The sequence below is a fragment of the Petromyzon marinus genome, chromosome 73 (assembly GCF_048934315.1).
Source record: "Petromyzon marinus isolate PM22_M1 ecotype Great Lakes invasive population chromosome 73, UKy_Petmar_22M1.pri1.0, whole genome shotgun sequence".
In the NCBI taxonomy this organism is placed as follows: domain Eukaryota; kingdom Metazoa; phylum Chordata; class Hyperoartia; order Petromyzontiformes; family Petromyzontidae; genus Petromyzon; species Petromyzon marinus.
In genome coordinates this window covers 8,545,732-8,572,250 of record NC_133739.1, presented here as the reverse complement: position 1 = coordinate 8,572,250, position 26,519 = coordinate 8,545,732, and the positions used below count along the sequence as shown (strand labels likewise).

At 47.3% G+C, this 26,519-nt stretch overlaps 2 protein-coding genes across 2 annotated transcripts in view; both read left to right on the top strand.

The window, feature by feature from the left end:
- Positions 1 to 23,427, top strand: part of LOC142907022 (uncharacterized) — a 30,124-nt gene extending 6,697 nt beyond the window's left edge. Inside the window, exons 2-3 of the mRNA XM_076055953.1 lie at positions 5,297 to 5,876; positions 17,770 to 23,427. Of these exons, the coding sequence (XP_075912068.1) occupies positions 5,297 to 5,876; positions 17,770 to 18,895 (1,706 nt within the window). The 3' untranslated portion in view covers positions 18,896 to 23,427. The remainder of the gene's footprint in view (positions 1 to 5,296; positions 5,877 to 17,769) is intronic.
- Positions 1 to 26,519, top strand: part of LOC142907016 (uncharacterized) — a 167,470-nt gene that overhangs the window by 8,956 nt on the left and 131,995 nt on the right. The gene's annotated exons all lie outside the window — the stretch shown is intronic.

Below are 26,519 nucleotides of genomic sequence, written 5' to 3'. Positions count from 1 at the left end.
TGCGTTACTTTACACTATATTTCGTGTGAATTTTCTCTCGTCGTTAAGTAGATGGCCTTGCCGGGGGTTCGGTTCGATGCGGACTTTCACCTGGTTGGGATCGCGGGATCGAGACGAGTCGACACAGAGCTGCTGGCCGTGCGAGAAGACCGCCGTCTGCAGATCGATTCCAACGCGATCGAACGTCTGTCCCTGCGTCTCCGTCGTTCATGCAGGGGGCGCGTAGAGGTCTGCAGCGCCCCCTGCATGAAAACGACGGAACGTGCAGCGTGAGTCACGTGAAGTTGTGCGTAAGCGCCATAACAAGGCGCTGTCAGCTGACCTGCCACCACGTTCACGGGTCAACAGGGGGCAGCCGAGAGCGAGGTGCGTAGGGGTCGACCAAAGTAAACCCCTGCCCTCCCCCGTGACCGGAGACTCACACCCCTGACCTCCCACCCGTCCCTAAGGCCCCTTAAGATAAGACCTTCCAGAAGGTTCTGGGAGGGGGGGAGGTGGGGAGGTCAGGAGTGTAGGGGTGACCCCGACCTGGGGATAAAAGGCCGGCCCTCTGGACGGGCCGAGGCAGTGTTCACCAACTCAAGCCTGAAGACATCCGAAGACCTGAAGACTGGACCAGCACCCGGGAACCCTCAACCGAGGCTCTTGTTAGAGCCGGGTTGTAGCGGACCAGAGGTGGCTCGGACACCCTGGGACCCTCCCCGAGCTCTAGCCAGAGCCGGGTTGTAGCGGACCAGAGGTGAGCTCCCGTACCCGGGCTGGGACGGGTCGTCCAGTCCTCCCTCAACGCTGGGCTAAGGGATCCCGTGGGTAGCAGAGCCCGGATTGTGCAGGCTGTGGTACAAGGGAGGCTGTCGCTCCCGGAGGCTATCGGGTGGAAGGGGTCGTACCCCTGTCGTGTTACGGTAGTGTGTAGAGCTGAGTTCAAAAGAGTTGTTATATTTCGATTTAAAGCTTCCGTGACTGCAAGGGTTCATCTTCTTTGGTTCTTTCGGTAAAGTCACGTAGAATGAGAATAAAATAATAAAATAACACAATAAAATTCTCACGACGTTTCGTCCACAACGCAAGTGGCCGTCTTCAGGTGAAATGAACAGACCTGTCGGGACGACAGTGTGTGTACACACACACATAGTGTACACAAACACACACAGTGTACAAACACAGAGTACACCCACACTGTGTACACACACACATTGTGTACACACACATTGTGTGCACACACAGTGTGTACACACACACAGTGTACACAAACACACACACAGTGTACACACACACAGTGTACACACACACAGTGTACACACACAGTGTACACACACAGTGTACATACACACACAGTGTACACACACACACAGTGTACACACACACAGTGTACACACACACACAGTGTACACACACCCAAGTGGTCTCTGTTCAAGGGAGGGAGCAATGGAAAATGAATCTCAATTAACTTAAACTCCAACCCCTCTCTGTGACGTCACCACGCAGCATTACCTAATCGGCGTGAAACGCCAGGGGAATGTGTACCTCGCTAGTGACGTCATGTCACCAAGGTGTTCACCCCACCCCGTCCAAGGCGCCCTTGAACGTGACGTCACCTCTGCCTGGGTCCCTGCCGTTTTCTGTTCAAGTAGAATCCATATTTGGGCAAGGCCACGCCCAGTGACTGGCGGATCATTAACATAATGAATTCGTGAAAGCCGTTGCGACGGGTTCAGCACCCACGCCCCATACCTCTACATATGGGCCGGGCTCATTAACATAATATTTTCACATACGGAGCCGCTCATTGTGGGAGGGGTGTTGTACGTCACGCGGCAGCAGGTGACATGACGTCATGTCACCTCCTGCTGCTGCGTGACGTCACGAGAAAACAGGAAGTTGCTGCTCTGCCCGTGCACTAAATTCCGAGGTGAGAAATTCTCATCGCGGTTGTGGTGGTGGTTTTTGTGGTGGTTGTTGTGGTGGTGGTTGTTGTTGTGGTGGTTGTTGTTGTGGTGGTGGTTGTTGTGGTGGTGGTTGTTGTTTACCGAGGTAGAGCCTCGCTCTCTCTCTCGTAGGGATGTCAATTGAGTAGCAGCGAGCATGGAAGCGATGTCCAGGTTGTAACTTTACAGCGCGGGGCCTAGCCACGTGGGGCCTTGCCTCCTACCCTCGCCTGATCGCTGTTGCTTCAATTATCTCGCTTAAGTTTAATTTGTCTTCAGGCGGCTCGCCACTTTGTCACTTTGTTTTACTTTTAAATATTCACGCGGTTTTTATTTATTTTTATTTTTTACACCAGGCCAAGCCCACTTGAGCTGCTGTACCGCTTTTTGTTTTCAGAAGCGACCTGCCCACAACACAACACAAGGTGAGGCTCCTCAACAGCGTGGCGGTGTTCACTCTGGATGTGTGGCGGTGTTCACTCTGGACGCGTGGCGGTGTTCACTCTGGACGCGTGGCGGTGTTCAATCTGGACGCGTGGCGGTGTTCACTCTGGACGCGTGGCGATGTTCACTCTGGACGCGTGGCGGTGTTCACTCTAAACGTGTGGCGGTGTTCACTCTGGACGCGTGGCGATGTTCACTCTGGACGCGTGGCGGTGTTCACTCTACTTGGTGGAGTGAGGGAGCATGAATTCTGAGCAGGTGAAGGTGGCCAGGCATGGGTCTGGACACACCACCACCTGTGAACCGTGCCAGTGTGTGACAGTGGTGGAGCCAGTGGGGGTGGGGTAGGCACGTGCCCCCCAACGATCCGATCGAAATCCCTAATTTCGATAGGATCATTGGGGCTTATTAGTAACTAGCTTCACTACCCGGCTTCGCCCGGGACTTGGATTCTTGTCTTGGATAAATTTCATATCCCTTATATTTCACTGAAAAACCCTTAAAAATGTTGATGCTTGCGAGAAAGAAAAAAAGGCGAAACAAATCAAGTTACCTAAATCGGATGTTTTCACTCAAGGAAATTTTACCTTAATCCACTACTACGCAAGGTCGATTTTGGCCACTCGGGAAGGGAATAATGACGTGGCGAGCTGAAAATATTCGCGTTCACTTAGAAATTCCAAACGGCATAAGCTGTGAAAATTTCACGACGCCAGAGCTCAGCGTTGGAGAGGTTTTGCTGCTTCACACAAACAAACAGATGTAATGTTCTGCTTCATATTTAAGATAGCAGTTCTACCCGTTCTTCGCACGGAGGATATGTATTGAAACTCCGAGAAACCAATGGCTTCATCGGCCAGGAGCGAAGCGCCACCTAAAATCTCCCGGCACGCTGTTAACAGCCCTATCTGTGCTGCCAAATACATCTTTCCCTGGATGTTCTTCCCTGTGTATGTATCTCTGCTGCCTTGTACCTCGTATCTGTTCACTCTGTCTATGCTGGTATGTTCAACCCGGAGGATGAACACGAAATTTAGCAGTCTTCTGAAATTCTTGGTCTACCAGGCAAGTGTCTAACTGTGTTGTTGGCCTACTGGTTTTGCATCACGTAATTTTTCTTAGGTTTGTTGAGTTCTCGTCTCTCATCTTCTTGTTGTATTTGCCTCCGTGCAGTTTAACGCTCTCTATGTGTTGCGTTGATGTCACCCTATGTGCTCCCTCGCTATTTGTTTTTTTACACCTGATGATGATCGCTTGTGTTGCGTTCAAAACGTCGTGATTTATTTTAATATAATTTTATTATATTTCTACATACGGGACTTTACCGAAAAAACCAATGGGTAATTTACGCAGTCACGAAAGCTTCAATTCTATATTCATTGCAGAGTGCTTAACTCAGGTGTGTTGCGGGTTGACGCCACAAACTTCATGGTCATACAAAATACAAAAGTTTATTTTTATACTTTTTTCATTGTGCACAGTATGGAACCTACCAACCTGCCAAATTTCAGGTGTGTAGTATGTCGGGAAGTATGCTAAATATTTCGAACAGACACGCACACACACGTATCCACACATTTCCATTTTATATATAGACTAGCTTTACTACCCGGCTTTGCCTGGGACTTTGATTCTTGGATTTAAACACGGCCTTTGTGGAGTGTTGGGGGGGGGGGTGTGCGTGACGTCAGCAGGCACACTGCGTAACGATGCCGCATAGGGTGACATCTCAGATATGATGGCTATTTTAATACTTTGTGCATTGTGTCCAGTCTGGAAGCTACCCACATGCCAAATTTCCAGTTTGTATTGCATGTTGGCAAGTATGCTGAACATTTCAAACAGACACACATTCACAAATTTCCCTTTCATAGTTATAGATGAATCAGCATTTTGCAACCCCCACTGCCACCGCGTGACATATTATTACGTGCCAGGGACTCTATGAGAGGACAACAGTCCGTGTTCATAATTGGCAATAAGTAACGGCAAAGCTGTTACAAGCGACTCACAGAATTGTGCGCAGTTGCGTATGCAGTACACGACTTCCCTGAAGCGAGCGCGATGCCTTTCACACGCGTCGAATTAAAAGCATAGGACAAGTCCTTAGTAACAACTCCTTACTAATAACTCCTTACTTACAACTCCTTACTAACAACTCTTTACTTACTAACAACTCCTTACTAACAACTCCTATCATTTTTCATTGCTGAAAGGGGTTGCCCCCCCCTACCTGAAAATCCTGGCTCCGCCTCTGAGTGTGTGAAAGGGTCAAGTTTGTATTTGCAGTAAAGTTTATTAACTCTATTGAGCACGGAGGTTATATCAAAACAGTAGTTTATTTTTGTTTTCCTCTGCAACTCTTTGTAAGAATGTAGTCAGGAAGTTATCACAGCACACGTGCAGCTGAAGTCAGAACTCTTCATCCCAGCATTCAAGAACATCTGTGCCTGGCTTTCACACCTCTGTTGCGATTGAACATCAATTTATGCATTTCTGCATAACACAAATAGTATTATTTTCAACACCCTTTGCTACGTCCGCTGAATTTAGCTTTCGTAAATATTCCTTTTGAATCCAGACAGCCGAAATTGTGTGCTCGGAGTTTTGGGTTAACATTCATTTTGAAGATACAAGGGCTTCGAGGCACGTTTATGACCATTTGCCCTCTCATTGTGTGCCATAACAGCCCGTGTGATGAATTTGGGACACGTTTTCACTATAACATGAATATATGAATAAGTATAGACGTGTGAGTCACGTGTGACTGTATGAATGCATTCCTCTGTGCATCGATACTGACGTGTAGATGGTGTGGATATTCTTTTTTTCTGTCTGCAGCTGTCGCTTCCTCTGCAGGATTGGTCTGATGGAGCAAAGGCACTCGGCGCGGCTCGGTGCATATGGCACGGATCGTCCTGCACATTTGAAATGGCACCAGAGAACCCACACGGGAGAGAAATCCTTCAAGTGCAGTGTGTGTGGGAAGGCGTTTGCACAGTCATCAAATCTTAATGTACACCAGAGAACCCACACGGGAGAGAAACCCTTCAAGTGCAGTGTGTGTGGGAAGGCGTTTGCACAGTCACCAAATCTTCATGTACACCAGAGAACCCACACGGGAGAGAAACCCTTCAAGTGCAGTGTGTGTGGGAAGGCGTTTTCAGATTCATCTCCTCTTGTAGCACACCGGAGAACACACACAGGAGAGAAACCCTTCAAGTGCAGTGTGTGTGGGAAGGCGTTTGCACAGTCACCAAGTCTTCATATACACCAGAGATCACACACGGGAGATAAACCCTTCAAGTGCAGTGTGTGTGGGAAGGCGTTTGCACAGTCACCAAGTCTTAATGTACACCAGAGAACACACACAGGAGAGAAACCCTTCAAGTGCAGTGTATGTGGGAAGGCGTTTGCACATTCATCAAGTCTTCATGTACACCAGAGAACACACACAGGAGATAAACCCTTCAAATGCGGTGTGTGTGGGAAGGCGTTTGCACAGTCACCACATCTTCATGTACACCAGAGAACACACAAGCATCAGAAGGTCCACAAGGAGTGGAATCTGAAATCAGCTTGTGAAAGTCAAAGTGCCGCAATGAGCCCATCCCTCATGAAACAAGAACCGGAAGAAAATCCCAGCTTGGACACTTTTAAAGGTATCGAGGTGAAATATGAAGAGGTGAAGGTGAAATGTGAAGAAGTGACGGTGAAGAGCGAAGAAGTGAGGGTAAAATGTGAAGATGAAGATTCAACTCCAAAATCAGACCTTCACATCGATGGAGGCAACGTGAAGCAGGAGGAGAATTCTGACTGTGAGGCAGAGCGAGGCAACTCCCAGCAGTTTGTGGAAGTGGAGGTGTGGGTGGACTTCCTCCGAGACATTACAAAGTCAAATGGAGACCCGGTAGATATGTAAGCTTGAGACGATGTCGCTCCAATAGATGCACCTTTGTCACAGGCCTTTAATGACAAGAATGAGAAGTTGAACACTCAATTCCTAGGTTCAACCTGCAGGGTCAGAGCGGCCAGTCTTTGTGGACCTGTGGGTTGCGTAGATCTCTAACCATGAGCGAGAGCCAATAAGCTCCCAAGCATTCACAAGCTTCTAATAATTCCATTTATATGGTTCTTGCTTAATCGCCTCTGGCAATTCGGAGTTTTGTGGCGTATCTTGTCTCAAACACTCGAAGAGCACCCCCAAGTAGCAGCTGCCCCTGTGTGGTACAAGGTGGTGGCCCTGCACCGGCCTGCATGTAGACAAGAACCTGTCAGTAGGGGGCGATGGTTGATGTGGCATCTCAGTTGTGGAGTTTGTAGGTAATGTTTAGAATTTGATACATTTTGACCCAGACGCCAGCATGCAATGGCCTACTCGTTTTTGAATGGCGCAATAGTGTGTTGTACATACACTGTTAAGCGTATTTGTAAAAAAAATAGCTTGTTAGTACGATATAACCTGATGCAGTATATTTCACTGCAGTAATTCAATTTTGTTAAAATGCCTGTCAATAATTGAGAATTGTTGTATATGAGACTTTTCTAAAATTGATATTAACAATAATATTTACCGTTATATATCATTTTTTTAAACAAACGAAAAAAAATTAATCAATAAAACCCGTAAGCCAGGCACACGAAAAACCAGATGTCGATCATAAACAGGCCATTAATAAATAAAGAAATAATAAAACTCTCGAGGCGATGATGTTAGCAGCTATCTGCGAAGATCTCCAGTTGAACAAGAGTTTGATGTGCCCTAAGGGAGGTCACCCAGAGGGAGCCCTCCGCAAGCCAGAAACGAGGACGCCCACGGGTTAAACCATTTATATTTTTTTTCCTTTGTCATTAAAACAACGGTTAAAATTTAAAATGCAATAACAAGAATAAGCTAAAGTTAGCGGTCCTCGCTCTCACTCCAATTAAGACCAGATACATCAGTGAATTATTATCCAATGATTAATTCGCTATCAAATTATTTTCACCTTCAATACTTTTACTGTTAAAACAAAGCTTGGAGACAAAATACAGAGTCACATCAAAGGTTTTCGAGAAGGAATGAGACAACGGGCAAACTTGCGAAAGAGTTTAAACAATATCCCAATCAACCCCGACCACCTTTGTCTCTCTCGCAGCGCGGAGAAGCAGGAACCACACGTTATCACAAGGGGCCATCTGGAGCTAGCCAGACGGGTTAATGAGAAAACACACAACAGTCAGCGAACACGTTTTTAAGTTAAAGAAGTGGCTACACATCAGTCACACATAAAATTAAGAACAACGTGTTCACCTTACACGACATTCCATTATAGAACCTTACAGAACCAAGGGATATGGATTCCAACAATCAAGAAACGGACCTCTTAAACTCAGGAAGAAAATTATTTTTCTTTTTAATAATTCCATCGTAACAATGCGAACCTCGGTAAACCGAGAGGGGTGTCGGGAGGACGTAGTTACAAGCACGAGTCTTGGCGAACATGGGACCAAATGGTATTTGAGAAATATAAAGTCGAAAGTATAAAGAGATAGGTACTCCCGACCACCTTTGTCTCTCCCGCAGAGCGCGAGAGAGGAATTTCACGCCAGGGCAAACAGATCGTTATCGCAGGAGCCATCTGTACACACACACGAACTCACACACACACACAGACCACGCCCCCTCCCCCCCTTCACTGCACAGAGAGAAGAATGTCTTTGAATATAACGGTCAACGCATTTTCAAAAAGTTAAGTCAGTCAAGACAGATCAGTGATTCAAGACGTCCACAAGACGAGCAGTCGCATGGAGTGGCTGGCTCCGAGCCTCGCTGAGTAGCGAGGATCGCTGAGTCGCGATGTATCAACGAGATTGAGTCATACAGCAGTGGAGAGAAACTGCTGTCAGCGAACCAGCGCGGGCGCGTTCGCGCACTTCAACAGAGAGAGCACGTGCGACTCAACTCACTCAACAGAAGAAAAAGCTTGGCCAGCCGCCAACAAAGTATCAGCGAATCAGCGCTGAGAGCGCTCGAGCATCTCCACAGAGGAAGCACGTGCAACGTGGCTCAACCAGCAGCGGAAAAGCACGAGCAGCCGCCAACAACTTCAGCAAACCAGTGACCAAGCGCGTGCGACTTGACTCGTACAGCAGTGGAGGAAACCTGCTGTCAGAGAGCCGCCATGAACCTCAACATAGAGAGCGCCTGCGACTCGGCTCACTCAGCAGAAGAAAAACTTGACCTGTCGCCCGCGAGCACAGCGTCAGATACTACAGCAGCGGAAAGAGCGCGGCCAGCAAAGCCAAGCAAGAGCATGCAGCAGCTCAGCCAGCAGTGGAGAGAAACTGCTGTCGGCGAACCAGCACGGGCGCGTTCGCGCATCTTCAAGGAGAGGGAGCGTGTGCCACCAGCGTGCCATCAGCACCAGCATCGGCACCAGCGCGTGCCAACAGCGTGCCACCAGCATCAGCACCAGCGCGTGCCACCAGTGTGCCATCAGCACCAGCATCAGCACCAGCGCGTGTCAACAGCGTGCCATCAGCACCAGCATCGGCACCAGCGCGTGCCAACAGCGTGCCACCAGCGTGCCAACAGCGTGCCACCAGCGTGCCAACAGCGTGCCACCAGCGTGCTACAGCGCGCAACTTCGCGTCACCAGCGCTGAGAGGGCAGCGGTCCTGCACTCAACACCCATCGGCGCGACGACGGCGAGCGTCGTGCTGACTCATCCAGCCAGCGGTGGACAGAAACTGTGACGAGCCGTTCGTATTCAACCCCTCCCCCACACTCTCCCCCTCACTCCCCCACCGCGCCGCAACACACAGGAAACACATTTTGGACACCAGAGATGCTAACCTCGGCGTCTGCTTTACGCAAAGAATTGAACCAGTGATAAAGAAGACGCACGATACGCATATCGGGATAATCAAGAAGGGTTGCCACTCCAAGGTGGTGCATTAAAAATCAATTCATAACGAAAAATACTGCTGTCATTGAGTTGCATAATAACCAATCGTCCTACTGTTAACAGCGTGATAAGAATTGACTTGAAGGTCTATGAATGGATGTGGTACTGTGTGGGCGATGTTTAAGTACGAATTTACATTATAAGGTTAAGGTTTTGATAGAATAGTTTGCATGTATTAATCTCTCCCTCAACAAACGATCGATTGCGTTACGCGTCGGGAATTAACCACAGGTGCCGTTATCAAAGTGAAACGACGCAATCGTGATGGTATCATGTTAACGCTGTGTTGAAATTCCAAGATCGAGAGTTTTCATATTATTCAAAAATTAAAGTTAGCTAGAAAATAAAATTTATTAAAGCATAAAGGTTGTGTGTGATTCTTCCTGAAATTCTGCATAATATTGTTCTGCGTATGAGATCTGAATCATGGGGACCTATCATAAGCACACTATCACCACACATAATCCATAACACACATAATTCATAATGTTCAATCGAGAGTAATCGTATCCTTATCGATATTACGGAATTAAATAGCAGAGTCGAATCGACTCTCTCTCATTCATGCTCACAAGACCTACAGAACTGCATGCCATCAATTGCGTTATTCCGATTCGTAACACAATCCTCGTCACCAAGGCTCGACCTGCATTATCATAACCACGCCCACTCGCATAAATTAACACATTTATCTATCGAATCAGCATAATGTATGCACATGATTACACCAATTAACATAATTTAGGATAAATTATGCAAATTTTAAATTTCATTTAATTTTTATCATTTTCATCAATTTTCATAACACCTATATATACAACAGAATGAATACTTGTCTGTGTGTGTACATGTAACATTTTGTCTATAAGGGTCAAACATTGAATAAGTGATGTTAGGACAAAGTGTGTGTTTTGGAAGTAACCTGTACAGATAACTCAGGTGAGACTCATTGCTCTTGTGATACAGGTCAAAGGGTATTTTTTGTGTTTTCAGGAAGCATTTCCCTCTGGAGCAACTCATTGTCTTTGAAATAGGGAGCACACTCGGATCATTAATCAGTTACAAGGCATACCACTCAAAGGTTACACGTAAAGGAGATACATTCTCTACAACACAAATTATAATTTTGTATTACGTGTTGACGTAGATTTTGTAGAACTAGTACATGAAATGCTCCTTGCTGATTAACGTCTGGATGTTCACAACCAAGGGCTTGAAGCAAGCCTGACTGCCTGCGGTGCCCCTCACAACCATTTATGGCGTTGGGCCAGGAAAGTCACGAAAAAAATTGCACACGAACGACGTCTCCACACAAGCACCTGAAGCTCCGTGTTGAAGTTTGAAAATGAAACAACTTTGAATTGTGTTATGTTTTTAATTAGATAATTGTATTTCTTCATTAAAAGCTTCTTAATTGAAACATATTTCGCGTGAATGTTCTCTCGTTAAGTAGATGGCCTTGCCGGGGGTTTGGTTCGATGCGGACTTTCACCTGGTTGGGATGGCGGGATCGAGACGAGGCTGAGCTTGTTCATATCCGTGTACATCGATGTCCCACATTGCTTACACGGACACACCACACACAATGAAATAAATAGAAAATAGAACGACTTAATTCCGGGGATGGCCAAAAATTGAAGAATCTCTTTCAATGGAGCGAGTTAATTTTGTGTTCGATTCAACATCTCTCTGACCGTCTGTGTCTCTGTTCCCATCTGTCTCTCTTTCTCGCTGACTGTCTCTGTCTCTTTATCTTACTTTCTGTCTTCCTTTTGTTTGTGTCTGTCCACCTCTCTCTCTTGTCAGTCTCTGTGTGTGTCTCTATCAGCGTCTTTCCCACCGTATTCAACTACCGCCAGTAGCAACATGCGCCCATTCAACTTTCACGGGCCCATGACTGCACGCGACTCAAACGTGCTCCGAGTCTCTGTGTGTACGTTGAACTTAATTCGCACCGTACGTAGCCAACCATGCTAATCTGTGGGTCTCTCTGTGTGTGAGTCTCTGTGTGTACGTTGAACTTAATTCGCACCGTACGTAGCCAACCATGCTAATCTGTGGGTCTCTCTGTGTGTGAGTCTCTGTGTACATTGAACTTCTTTCGCACCGTACATAGCCAACCATGCTAATCTGTGGGTCTCTCTGTGTGTGAGTCTCTGTGTGTATCTGGAACTTCTTTCGCACCGTACGTAGCCGAACCTGCACAGGAGGAGCGGCTGGTATTTGTGGAGCTGTTGGCTGGGTACCATCTGTCGGCGGGAGCGAGAGATGATGAAGCTCCCAAGCATTTCACTACGTTACCAACATCATATTTGCACTCGTAAGTTGCTTGCCTAATTGTGTGTTTCGTATCGAATCTCATCTCAACCAATCGAAGGACGCCCCCCCCTAAGTGGCAGCTGCCCCTGTGTGGCACAAGGTGGCCCTGCACCGGCCTCCACGTGGACATGAGTCTGTCGGTAGGGGGCGATCATTGACGCGCCGTCTCCGTTGTGTGGTTTCTGGATAATGTTTGGAATTGCCACAATTTTGACCGTGACACCGACATGCAATGACCTGTGTGTCGTGAATGACACAACGCTATGTTTTTACATCTGCCGTGAAGCAGACTGCGCATATTGTGGTGCATGTTACTGGGGTAGGCAGGTGTGCCTGTCGGATTTGAACCTTGAACCTCTGCAATAAATAGAGAATGCGCTACCATATTCTTGGTTCTTTCGGTAAAGTCACGTAAATAGAAAACAAAAATGAAGATAAAAACAGCGTTATTTTTATTTAAATTGTCATTATTAAATTTTTCTTTAATGTAACATGTTTTTTTTTAATTTACGCGACTTTACCGAAAGAACCCAAGAATATGAATTCCTGCCAGTCACGAAAGTTTTAAGTCAAAATAGAATGCACCACCAACTCGGCTCGCGTCAATCTGCGTGGAGGCGTGGGGGGGCCTGAGAGAGTTTCTCACCGGCGCAGAAATTCCATGCAGAGGGCTCCACGCAGCTTCGTGCGGAGCGACAGGCCAGGTAGCTCCCACACAGCGTGGCGCAGCTGATTAACATTTATATTGTTGGTTCTTTCGGTAATGTCACGTATAGATAGAAAATAACAAAAAAATTGGAAAATAATAAATTGATGAAAAGTTACCATTTGTCGACTGACTGAGATGACTGTGCACACCACAGTGTACACACAAACAGTGTACACACACACAGTGTACACACACATTGTGTACACACACACACACACTGTGTACACACACACACTGTGTACACACACACAGTGTGTACACACACACACAGTGTACACACACACAGTGTAAACACACACAGTGTACACACAGTGTAAACACACAAAGTGTACACACAGTGTAAACACACACAGTGTACACACACACACAGTGTACACACACACACAGTGTACACACACACACAGTGTACACACAGTGCACACACAGTGTACACACAGTGTAAACACACACAGTGTACACACAGTGTAAACACACACAGTGTACACACAGTGTAAACACACACAGTGTACACACAGTGTACACAAACACACACTGTATACACACAGTATACACGCACAGTGTACACAAACACACAGTGTACACACACACAAAGTGTGCACACTCACAGTTTACACAAACACACAGTGTGTACACAAACACACAGTGTGTACACACACACATACACACAGTGTACACACACCTAAGGGGTCTCTGTTCAAGGGAGGGAACAATGGAAAATGAATATAAATCAACTTAAACTCCAACTCCTCTCTGTGACGTCATCACTCAGCATCACCTCATCGGCGTGAAACGCCAGGGGGAGGTGTACCTCGCTCGTGACGTCATGTCACCAAGGTGTTCACCCCACCCCGTCCAAGGCGCCCTTGAACGTGACGTCACCTCTGCCTGGGTCGCTGCCGTTTTCTGTTCAATTAGAATCCATATTTGGGCAAGGCCACGCCCAGTGACCTGCGGTTCATTAACATAATTATTTCGTGAAAGCCGTCGCGACGGGTGAGCACCCACGCCCCATCCCTCTTCATATGGGCCGGGCTCATTAACATAATCTATTCACGTACGGAGCCGCTCATTGTGGAAGGGGAGTGTTATCGTTCCCCACAAGTGATGTCATGTCACCTCCTGCTGCTGCGTGACGTCACGAGATTAAAGGAAGCTGCTGCTCCGCCCTTGCACTGAAATCCGAGGTGAGAAATTCTCATCGCCGTTGTTGTTGTGGTTGTTGTGGTGGTTGTTGTGGTGGTGGTTGTTGTGGTTGGAACTTTACAGCGCGGGGCCTAGCCTGATCGCGGGGCCTAGCCTGATCGCGGGGCCTAGTCTAATCGCGGGACCTAGCCTGATCGCGGGGCCTAGCCTGATCGCGGGGCCTAGCCTGATCGCGGGGCCTAGACTGATCGCGGGGCCTAGCTTGATCGCGGGGCCTAGCCTGATCGCGGGGCCTAGACTGATCGCGGGGCCTAGCTTGATCGCGGGGCCTAGCCTGATAGCGGGGCCTAGCCTGATCGCGGGGCCTAGTCTGATCGCGGGACCTAGCCTGATCGCGGGGCCTAGACTGATCGCGGGGCCTAGCTTGATCGCGGGGCCTAGCCTGATAGCGGGGCCTAGCCTGATCGCGGGACCTAGCCTGATCGCGGGGCCTAGCCTGATAGCGGGGCCTAGCTTGATCGCGGGGCCTAGCTTGATCGCGGGTCCTAGTCTGATCGCCGGGCCTAGACTGATCGCGGCGCCTAGCTTGATCGCGGGGCCTAGCCTGATAGCGGGGCCTAGCCTGATAGCGGGGCCTAGCCTGATAGCGGGGCCTAGCCTGATCGCTGGGCCTAGCCTGATAGCGGGGCCTAGCTTGATCGCGGGGCCTAGCTTGATCGCGGGTCCTAGTCTGATCGCGGGGCCTAGCCTGATAGCGGGGCCTAGCCTGATCGCGGGGCCTAGCCTGATAGCGGGGCCTAGCCTGATCGCGAGGCCTAGCCTGATCGCGAGGCCTAGCCTGATCGCGTTTAAGTTTAATTTGTCTTCATGCGGCTCGCCACTTTGTCACGTTGTTTTAGTTGTAAATATTCACGCGTCTTCTTTGGTTCTTTCGGTAAAGTCACGTAGAATGAGAATAAAATAATAAATTGATAAAATAAAATAACACAATCATATTCTCACGACGTTTCGGCCACAACACAAGCGGCCTTCATCAGGTGAAGGGACGAGACTGTCTGGTAGGACAGCGCTGGACAGTCTCGTCCCTTCACCTGATGAAGGCCGCTTGTGTTGTGGCCGAAACGTCGTGAGAATATTATTGTGCTATTTTATTTTATCAATTTATTATTTTATTCTCATTCTACGTGACTTTACCGAAAGAACCAAAGAAGATGAATCCTTGCAGTCACGAAAGCTTTAAATCGAAATATTCACGCGGTTTATTTATTTATTTTTTATTTTTTACACCAGGCCAAGCCCGCTTGAGCTGCTGTGCCGCTTTTGTTTTCAGAAGCGACCTGCCCACGACACAACACAAGGTGAGGCTCCTCAACAGCGTGGCGGTGTTCACTCTGGATGTGTGGCGGTGTTCACTCTGGACGCGTGGCGGTGTTCACTCTGGACGCGTGGCGGTGTTCACTCTAGACGCATGGCGATGTTCACTCTAGACGCATGGCGGTGTTCACTCTGGACGCGTGGCGGTGTTCACTCTAGACGCATGGCGGTGTTCACTCTGGACGCGTGGCGGTGTTCACTCTGGACGCGTGGCGGTGTTCAATCTGGACGCGTGGCGGTGTTCACTCTGGACGCGTGGCGGTGTTCACTCTGGACGCGTGGCGGTGTTCACTCTACTTGGTGGAGTGAGGAAGCATGAATTCTGTGCAGGTGAAGGTGGCCAGGCGTGGGTCTGGACACACCACCACCTGTGAACCATGCCAGTGTGTGACAGTGGTGGAGCCAGTGGGGGTGGGGTAGGCACGTGCCCCCCAACGATCCGATCGAAATCCCTAATTTCGATAGGATCATTGGGGTTTATTAGTAACTAGCTTCACTACCCGGCTTCGCCCGGGACTTGGATTCTTGTCTTGGATACATATCATATCCTTTATATTTCACTGAAAAACCCTTTAAAATGTTGATGTTTGCGAGAAAGAAAAAAGCCGAAACAAATCAAGTTACCTAAATCGGATGTTTTCACTCAAGGAAATTTAACCTTAATCCACGCAAGGTCGATTTTTGCCACTAGGGAAGGGAATGACGTGGCGAGCTGAAAATAGTCGCGTTCACTTAGAAATTCCAAACGGCATAAGCTGTGAAAATTTCACGACGCCAGAGCTCAGCGTTGGAGAGGTTTTGCTGCTTCACACAAACAGATGTAATGTTCTGCTTCATATTTAAGATAGCAGTTCTACCCGTTCTTCGCACGGAGGATATGTATTGAAACTCAGAGAAACCAATGGCTTCATTTGACCAGGAGCGAAGCGCCACCTGAAATCTCCCGGCACGCTGTTAACAGCCCTATCTGTGCTGCCAAATACATCTTTCCCTGGATGTTCTTCCCTGTGTATGTATCTCTGCTACCATGTACCTCGTATCTGTTCACTCTGTCTATGCTGGTATGTTCAACCCGGAGGATGAACACGAAATTTAGCAGTCTTCTGACATTCGTGGTCTACCAGGCAAGTGTCTAACTGTGTTGTTGGCCTACTGGTTTTGCATCACGTAATTTTTCTTAGGTTTGTTGAGTTCTCGTCTCTCATCTTCTTGTTGTATTTGCCTCCGTGCAGTTTAACGCTCTCTATGTGTTGCGTTGATGTCACCCTATGTGCTCCCTCGCTATTTGTTTTTAACACCTGATGATGATCGCTTGTGTTGCGTTGGAAACGTCGTGATTTATTTTAATGTAATTTTATTATATTTCTACATATGGGACTTTACCGAAAAAAAACAATGAGTAATTTATGCATTCACGAAAGCTTCAATTCTATATTCATTGCAGAGCGCTTAACTCAGGTGTGTTGCGGGTTGACGCCACAAACTTCATGGTCATACAAAATACAAAAGTCTATTTTTATACTTTTTTCATTGTGCACGGTATGGAACCTACCGACATGCCAAATTTTAAGTGTGTAGTATGTCGGGAAGTATGCTAAACATTTCTAACAGACACACACACACGTATCCACACATTTCCATTTTATATATAGGCTAGCTTTACTACCCGGCTTTGCCCGGGACTTTGATTCTTGTCTTGGATTAAAACACGGCCTTCGCGGAGTGTTGGGTGGGGGGGTGTGCGTGACGTCAGCAGGCACACTGCGTAACGCTGCCGCATAGGGTGACATCTCAGATATGATGGCTATTTTAATACTTTGTGCATTGTGTCCAGTCTGGAAGCTACCCACGTGCCAAATTTCCAGTTTGTGTTGCATGTTGGCAAGTATGGTGAACATTTCAAACAGACACACATTCACAAATTTCCCTTTCATAGTTATAGATGAATCAGCATTTTGCAACCCCCACTGCCACCGCGTGACATATTATTACGTGCCAGGGACTCTATGAGAGGACAACAGTCCGTGTTCATAATTGGCAATAAGTAACGGCAAAGCTGTTACAAGCGACTCTTAGAATTGTGCGCAGTTGCGTATACAGTACACGACTTCCCCGAAGGCAAACACCTTCAGCGAGCGCGATGCGTCGAATAAAAAGCATAGGACAAGTCCTTACTTACAACTCCTGACTAACAACTCATTACTAACAACTCCTTACGTACTAACAACTATCATTTTTCATTGCTGAAAGGGGTTGCCTCCCCTACCTGAACATCCTGGCTCCACCTCTGAGTGTGTGAAAGGGTCAAGTTTGTATTTGCAGTAAAGTCTGAACTCTATTGAGCATGGAGGTTATATCAAAACAGTAGTTTGTTTTTGTTTTCCTCTGCAACTCTTTGTAAGAATGTAGTCAGGAAGTTATCACAGCACCCGTGCAGCTGAAGTCGGAACTGTTCATCCCAGCATTCAAGGACATCTGTGCCTGGCTTTCACACCTCTACGTTGTGATTGAACATTAATTTATGCATTTCTGCATAACACAAGTAGTATTATTTTCAACACCCTTTGCTACGTCAGCTGAATTTAGCTTTCATAAATATTCCTTTTGAAGCCAGACAGCCGAAATTGTGTGCTCGGAGTTTTGGGTTAACATTTATTTTGAAGATACGAGGGCTTCCAGGCACGTTTATGACCATTTGTGTGCCATAACAGCCCGTGTGATTAATTTGGGACACGTTTTCACTATATCATGAATATATGAATAAGTATAGAGAGTGTAAGTCACGTGTGACTGTATAATGCATTCCTCTGTGCATCGATACGGACGTGTAGATGGTGTGGATATTCTTTTTTTCTGTCTGCAGCTGTCGCTTCCTCTGCAGAATTGGTCTGATGGAGCAAAGGCACTCGGCGCGGCTCGGTGCATACAGCACGGATCGTCCTGCACATTTGAAATGGCACCAGAGAACACACACGGGAGAGAAACCCTTCAAGTGCAGTGTGTGTGGGAAGGCATTTGCACAGTCATCAAATCTTAATGTACACCAGAGAACCCACACGGGAGAGAAACCCTTCAAGTGCAGTGTGTGTGGGAAGGCGTTTGCACAGTCACCAAATCTTCAAGTACACCAGAGAACCCACACGGGAGAGAAACCCTTCAAGTGCAGTGTGTGTGGGAAGGCGTTTTCAGATTCATCTCCTCTTGTAGCACACCGGAGAACACACACAGGAGAGAAACCCTTCAAGTGCAGTGTGTGTGGGAAGGCGTTTGCACAGTCACCAAGTCTTCATGTACACCAGAGAACACACACAGGAGAGAAACCCTTCAAGTGCAGTGTGTGTGGGAAGGCGTTTGCACATTCAGCAAGTCTTCATATACACCAGAGATCACACACGGGAGATAAACCCTTCAAGTGCAGTGTGTGTGGGAAGGCGTTTGCACAGTCACCAAGTCTTAATGTACACCAGAGAACACACACAGGAGAGAAACCCTTCAAGTGCAGTGTATGTGGGAAGGCGTTTGCACATTCATCAAGTCTTCATGTACACCAGAGAACACACACAGGAGATAAACCCTTCAAATGCGGTGTGTGTGGGAAGGCGTTTGCACAGTCACCACATCTTCATGTACACCAGAGAACACACAAGCATCAGAAGATCCACAAGGAGTGGAGTCTGAAATCAGCTTGTGAAAGTCAAAGTGCCGCAATGAGCCCATCCCTCATGAAACAAGAACCGGAAGAAAATCCCAGCTTGGACACTTTTAAAGGTATCGAGGTGAAATATGAAGAGGTGAAGGTGAAATGTGAAGAAGTGATGGTGAAGAGCGAAGAAGTGAGGGTAAAATGTGAAGATGAAGATTCAACTCCAAAATCAGACCTTCACATCGATGGAGGCAACGTGAAGCAGGAGGAGAATTCTGACTTTGAGGCAGAGCGAGGCAACTCCCAGCAGTTTGTGGAAGTGGAGGTGTGGGTGGACTTCCTCCGAGACATTACAAAGTCAAATGGAGACCCGGTAGATATGTAAGCTTGAGACGATGTCGCTCCAATAGATGCACCTTTGTCACAGGCCTTTAATGACAAGAATGAGAAGTTGAACACTCAATTCCTAGGTTCAACCTGCAGGGTAAGAGCGGCCAGTCGTTGTGGACCTGTGGGTTGCGTAGATCTCTAACCATGAGCGAGAGCCAATAAGCTTCCAAGCAATCACAAGGTTCTAATAATTCCATTTATATGGTGCTTGCTTAATCGCCTCTGGCAATTCGGAGTTTTGTGTGGTATCTCGTCTCAAACACTCGAAGAGCACCCCCAAGTAGCAGCTGCCCCTGTGTGGCACAAAGTGGTGGCCCTGCACCGGCCTGCATGTGGACAAGAACCTGTCAGTAGGGGGCGATGGTTGATGTGGCATCTCAGTTGTGGAGTTTGTAGGTAATGTTTAGAATTTGATAAATTTTGACCCAGACGCCAGCATGCAATGGCCTACTCGTTTTTGAATGGCGCAATAGTATGTTGTACATACACTGTTAAGCGTATTTTTTAAAAAAATAGCTTGTTAGTACAATATAACCTCATGCAGTATATTTCACTGCAGTAATTCAATTTTGTTAATATGCCTGTCAATAATTGACAAGAACCGATGTAACATGTTGCCTTATTTTTTTGCTTTTTCCTGTTCTTTTATTTTCTTATTTCAAATGAATTCATGCTGTGACACATACGCGCACGTTGTAAGGAAAATCAGTCAACTCGAGGAATGTCGATGGTTTGAGATGGAAAAGGCATTTTTCTTTTATTTAAAAAAATAATCCGTGGCAGACCTCCGATCATTTTTAAAAGGGCGGTGTGTTGTATATGAGCCTTTTCCAAAATTGATATTAACAATAATATTTGCCGTTATATATATCATATTTTTTTAAACAAACGAAAAAAAATAATCAATAAAACCCGTAAGCCAGGCACACGAAAAACCAGATGTCGATCATAAACAGGCCATTAATAAATAAAGAAATAATAAAACCCTCGAGGTGAGGATGTTAGCAGCTATCTGCGAAGATCTCCAGATGAACAAGAGTTTGATGTGCCCTAAGGGAGGTCACGCAGAGGGAGCCCTCGGCAAGCCAGAAACGAGGACGCCCACGGTTTAAACCATATATATTTTTTCCTTTTTCATTAAAACAACGGTTAAAATTTAAAATGCAATAACAAGAAGCTAAAGTTAGCGGTCCTCGCGCTCACTCCAATTAAGACCAGGCCACCAGATACATCAGTGAATTATTATCCAATGATTAATTCGCTATCAAATGATTTTCACCTTTAATACTTTTAATGTTAAAACAAAGCTTGGAGACAAAATACAGAGTCACATCAAAGGTTTTCGAGAAGGAATGAGACAACGGGCAAACTTGCGAAAGAGTTTAAACAATATCCCAAGCAACCCCGACCACCTTTGTCTCTCTCGCAGCGCGGAGAAGCAGGAACCACACGTTATCACAAGGGGCCATCTGGAGCTAACCAGACGGTTTAATGAGAAAACACACAACAGCCAGCGAACACGTTTTTAAGTTGAAGTGGCTACACATCAGTCACACATAAAATTAAGAATAACGTGTTCACCTTACACGACATTCCATTATATAACCTTACAGAACCAAGGGATATGGATTCCAACAATCAAGAAATGGACCTCTTAAACTCAGGATGAAAATTATTTTTCTTTTTAATAATTCCATCATAACAATGCGAACCTCGGTAAACCGAGAGGGGTGTCGGGAGGACGTAGTTACAAGCACGAGTCTTGGCGAACATGGGACCAAATGGTATTTGAGAAATATGAAGTCGAAAGTATAAAGAGATAGGTACTCCCGACCACCTTTGTCTCTCCCGCAGAGCGCGAGAGAGGAATTTCACGCCAGGGCAAACATCGTTATCGCAGGTGCCATCTGTACACACACACGAACTCACACACACACAGACCACGCCCACCCCCCCTTCACTGCAAAGAGAGAAGAATGTCTTTGAATATAACGGTCAGCGCATTTTCAAAAAGTTAAGTCAGTCAAGACAGATCAGCGATTCAAGACGTCCACAAGACGAGCAGTCGCATGGAGCGGCTGGCTCAGAGCCTCGCTGAGTAGCGAGGATCGCTGAGTCGCGATGTATCAACGAGATTGAGTCATACAGCAGTGGAGAGAAACTGCTGTCAGCGAACCAGCACGGGCACGTTCGCGCACTTCAACAGAGAGAGCACGTGCGACTCAACTCACTCAACAGAAGAAAACGCTTGGCCAGCCGCCAACAAAGTATCAGCGAATCAGCGCTGAGAGCGCTCGAGCATCTCCACAGAGGAAGCACGTGCAACGTGGCTCAACCAGCAGCGGAAAAGCACGAGCAGCCGCCAACAACTTCAGCAAACCAGTGAGCAAGCGCGTGTGACTTGAGTCATACAGCAGTGGAGGAAACCTGCTGTCAGAGAGCCGCCAACAACCTCAACAAAGAGAGCGCCTGCGACTCGGCTCACTCAGCAGAAGAAAAACTTGACCTGTCGCCCGCGAGCGCAGCGTCAGATACTACAGCAGCGGAAAGAGCGCGGCCAGCAACGCCAAGCAAGAGCGTGCAGCAGCTCATCCAGCAGTGGAGAGAAACTGCTGTCAGCGAACCAGCACGGGCGCGTTCGCGCATCTTCAAGGAGAGGGAGCGCGCGCCACCAGCGTGCCATCAGCACCAGCATCAGCACCAGCGCGTGCCACCAGCGTGCCATCAGCACCAGCGTGCCACCAGCACCAGCGCGTGCCAACAGCGTGCCACCAGCGTGCTACAGCGCGCAACTTCGCGTCACCAGCGCTGAGAGGGCAGCGGCCCCGCACTCAACACCCATCGGCGCGATGACTGCGAGCGTCGTGCTGACTCAACCAGCCAGCGGTGGACAGAAACTGTGACGAGTCGTTCGTATTCAACCCCTCCCCCACACTCTCCCCCTCACTCCCCCACCGCGCCACAACACACAGGAAACACATTTTGGACACCAGAGATGCTAACCTCGGCGTCTGCTTTACGCAAAGAATTGAACCAGTGATAAAGAAGACGCACGATACGCATATCGGGATAATCAAGAAGGGTCGCCACTCCAAGGTGGTGCATTAAAAATCAATTAATAACGAAAAATACTCCTGTCATTGAGTTGCATAATAACCAATCGTCCTAATGTTAACAGCGTGATAAGAATTGACTTGAAGGTCTACGAATGGATGTGGTACTGTGTGGGCAATGTTTAAATACGAATTTACATTATAAGGTTAAGGTTTTGATAGAATAGTTTGCATGTATCAATCTCTCCCTCAACAACCGATCGATTGCGTTACGCGTCGGGAATTAACCACAGGTGCCATTATCAAAGTGAAACAACGCAATCGTGATGGTATCATGTTAACGCTGTGTTGAAATTCCAAGATCGAGAGTTTTCATATTATTCAAAAATTAAAGTTAGCTAGAAAATAAAATGTATTAAAGCGTAAAGGTTGCGTGTGATTCTTCCTGAAATTCTGCGTAATATTATTCTGCGTATGAGATCTGAATCCTGGGGACCTATCATAAGCACACTATCACCACACATAATCCATAACACACATAATTCATAATGTTCAATCGAGAGTAATCGTATCCTTATCGATAATACGGAATTAAATAGCAGAGTCGAATCGAATCTCTCTCATTCATGCTCAAAAGACCTACAGAACTGCATACGATCAATTGCGTTATTCCAATTCATAACACAATCCTCGTCACCAAGGCTCGACCTGCATTATCATAACCACGCCCACTCGCATAAATTAATACAATTATCTCTCGAATCAGCATAATTTATGCACATAATTACAACAATTAACATAATTTAGGATAAATTATGCAAATTTCATTTAATTTTCATTATTTTCGTCAATTTTCATAACACCTATATATACAACAGAATGAGTACTTGTCTGTGTGTGTACATGTAACATTTTGTCTATAAGGGTCAAACATTGAATAAGTGATGTTAGGACAAAGTGTGTGTTTTGGAAGTAACCTGTACAGATAACTCAGGTGAGACTCATTGCTCTTGTGATACAGGTCAAAGGGTATTTTTGTGTTTTCAGGAAGCATCTCCCTGTGGAGCAACTCATTGTCTTTGAAATAGGGAGCACACTCGGATCATTAATCAGTTACAAGGCATACCACTCAAAGGTTACACGTAAAGGAGATACATTCTCTACAACACGAATTATAATTTCGTATTACGTGTTGACGTTTATTTTGTCGAACTAGGACATGAAATGCTCCTTGCTGATTAACGTCTGGATGTTCACAACCAAGGGCTTGAAGCAAGCCTGACTGCCTGCGGTGCCCCTTACAACCATTTAGGGCCTTGGGCCAGGAAAGTCACGGAAAAAATTGCACACGAACGATGCCTCCACGCAAGCTCCCGATGCTCCGTTTTGAAGTTTGAAAATGAAAGAACTTTGAATTGTGTTATGTTTTTAATTAGATAATTGTATTTCTTCATTAAAAGCTTCTTAATTGAAATCGATATTTCGCGTGAATTTTCTCTCGTCGTAAAGTAGATGGCCTTGCCAGGGGTTCTGTTCGATGCGGACTTTAACCTGGTTGGGATCGCGGGATCGAGACGAGGCTGAGCTTGTTCATATCCGTGTACATCGATGTCCCACATTGCTTACACGGACACACCACACACAATGAAATAAATAGAAACTAGAACGACTTAATTCCGGGGATGGGCAAAGATTGAGGAATCTCTTTCAATGGAGCGAGTTAAGTTTGTGTTCGATTCAACATCTCTCTGTCCGTCTGTGTCTCTGTTCCCCTCTGTCTCTCTCTCTCGCTGACTGTGTCTCTGTGGTCTCTGTATCTTTCATTCTGTCTTCCTCTTGTCTCTGTCCACCTCTCTCTCTTGTCAGTCTCTGTGTGTGTCTCTATCAGCGTCTTTCCAACCGTATTCAACTATCGCCACTAGCAACATGCGCCCATTCAACTTTCATGGGCCCACGACTGCACGCGACTCAAACTTGCTCCGAGTCTCTGTGTGTACATGGAACTTCTTTCGCACCGTACGTAGCCCACCATGCTAATCTGTGGGTCTCTCTGTGTGTGAGTCTCTGTGTGTGTATCTGGAACTTCTTTCGCACCGTACGTGGCCAACCATGCTAATCTGAGGGTCTCTGTGTGTGTGAGTCTCTGTGTGTATCTGGAACTTCTTTCGCACCGTACATAGCCGAAACTGCACAGGAGGAGCGGCTGGTATCTGTGGAGCTGTGGGCTGGGTACCATCTGTCGGCGGGAGCGAGAGACGATGAAGCTCCCAAGCATTTCACTACGTTACCGACATCATATTTGCACTCGTAAGTTGCTTGCCTAATTGGGTGTTTCTTATCGAATCTCATCTCAAACAATCGACGGACGCCTCCCCTTAAGTGGCAGCTGCCCCTGTGTGGCACAAGGTGGCCCTGCACCGGCCTGCACGTGGACATGAGTCTGTCGGTAGGGGGCGATCATTGACGCGCCATCTCCGTTGTGTAGTTTCTCGATAATGTTTGGAATTGCCACAATTTTGACCGTGACACCGACATGCAATGACCTGTGCGTCGTGAATGACACAACGCTATGTTTTTACATCTGCCGTGAAGCAGACTGCGCATATTGTGGTGCATGTTACTGGGGTAGCCAGGTGTGCCTGTCGGATTTGAACCTTGAACCTCTGCAATAAATAGAGAATGCGCTACCATATTGTTGGTTCTTTCGGTAAAGTCACGTAAATAGAAAACAAAAATAAAGAAAAAACGCGTTTTTGTATTATTTAAATTGTCATTATTTTATTTTTCTTTAATTGTAACATATTTTTTTAATTTACGTGACTTTACCGAACGAACCCAAGAATATTAATTCCTGCCAGTCACGAAAGTTTTAAGTCAAAATAGAATGCACCACCAACTCGGCTCGCGTCAATCTGCGTGGAGGCGTGGGGGGGGCCTGAGAGAGTTTCTCACCGGCGCAGAACTTCCATGCAGAGGGCTCCACGCAGCTTCGTGCGGAGCGACAGGCCAGGTAGCTCCCACAGCGTGGCGCAGCTGATTAACATTTATATTGTTGGTTCTTTCGGTAAAGTCACGTAGATAGAAAATAACAAAAAAATTGGAAAATATTAAATTGATGAAAAGTTGCCATTTGTCGACTGACTGAGATGACTGTGCACACCACAATGTACACACACACATAGTGTACACACACACATAGTGTACACACACACACAGTGTACACACACACAGTGTACACACACACAGTGTACACACACACACAGTGTACACACACACACAGTGTACACACACACACACTGTGTACACACACACACACTGTGTACACACACACACACTGTGTACACACACACACACTGTGTACACACACCCAAGTGGTCTCTGTTCAAGGGAGGGAGCAATGGAAAATGAATCTAAATCAACTTAAACGCCAACGCCTCTCTGTGACGTCACCACTCAGCATCACCTCATCTGCGTGAAACGCCAGGGGGAGGTGTACCTCGCTAGTGACGTCATGTCCCCAAGGTGTTCACCCCACCCCGTCCAAGGCGCCCTTGAACGTGACGTCACCTCTGCCTGGGTCGCTGCCGTTTTCTGTTCAATTAGAATCCATATTTGGGCAAGGTCACGCCCAGTCACTGGCGGCTCATTAACATAATCTATTCACGTACGGAAGCGCTCATTGTGGGAGGGGAGTGTTATCGTTCCCCACAAGTGACGTCATGTCACCTCTTGCTGTCGCGTGACATCACGAGATAACAGGAAGCTGCTTCTACGCCCGTGCACTGAAATCCGAGGTGAGAAATTCTCATCGCGGTTGTGGTGGTTGTTGTGGTGGTGGTTGTTGTTTACCGAGGTAGAGCCTCGCTCTCTCTCTCATAGGGATGTCAATTGAGTAGCAGCGAGCATGGAAGCGATGGCCAGGTTGGAACTTTACAGCGCGGGGCCTAGCCTGATTGCGGGGCCTAGCCTGATCGCGGGGCCTAGCCTGATCGCGGGGCCTAGCCTGATCGCGGGGCCTAGCCTGATCGCGGGGCCTAGCCTGATCGCGGGGCCTAGCCTGATCGCGGGGCCTAGCCTGATCGCGGGGCCTAGCCCGATCGCGGGGCCTAGCCCGATCGATGGGCCTAGCCCGATCGCGAGGCCTAGCCCGATCGCGAGGCCTAGCCCGATCGCGAGGCCTAGCCCGATCGCGAGGCCTAGCCCGATCGCGAGGCCTAGCCTGATCGCGTTTAAGTTTAATTTGTCTTCAGGCGGCTCGCCACTTTGTCACTTTGTTTTACTTTTAAATATTCACGCGGTTTTTATTTCTTTTTTTTTACACCAGGCCAAGCCCGCTTGAGCTGCTGTGCCGCTTTTTGTTTTCAGAAGCGACCTGCCCACAACACAACACAAGGTGAGGCTCCTCAACAGCGTGGCGGTGTTCACTCTGGACGCGTGGCGGTGTTCACTCTGGACGCGTGGCGGTGTTCACTCTGGACGCGTGGCGGTGTTCACTCTGGACGCGTGGCGGTGTTCACTCTGGACGCGTGGCGGTGTTCACTCTGGACGCGTGGCGGTGTTCACTCT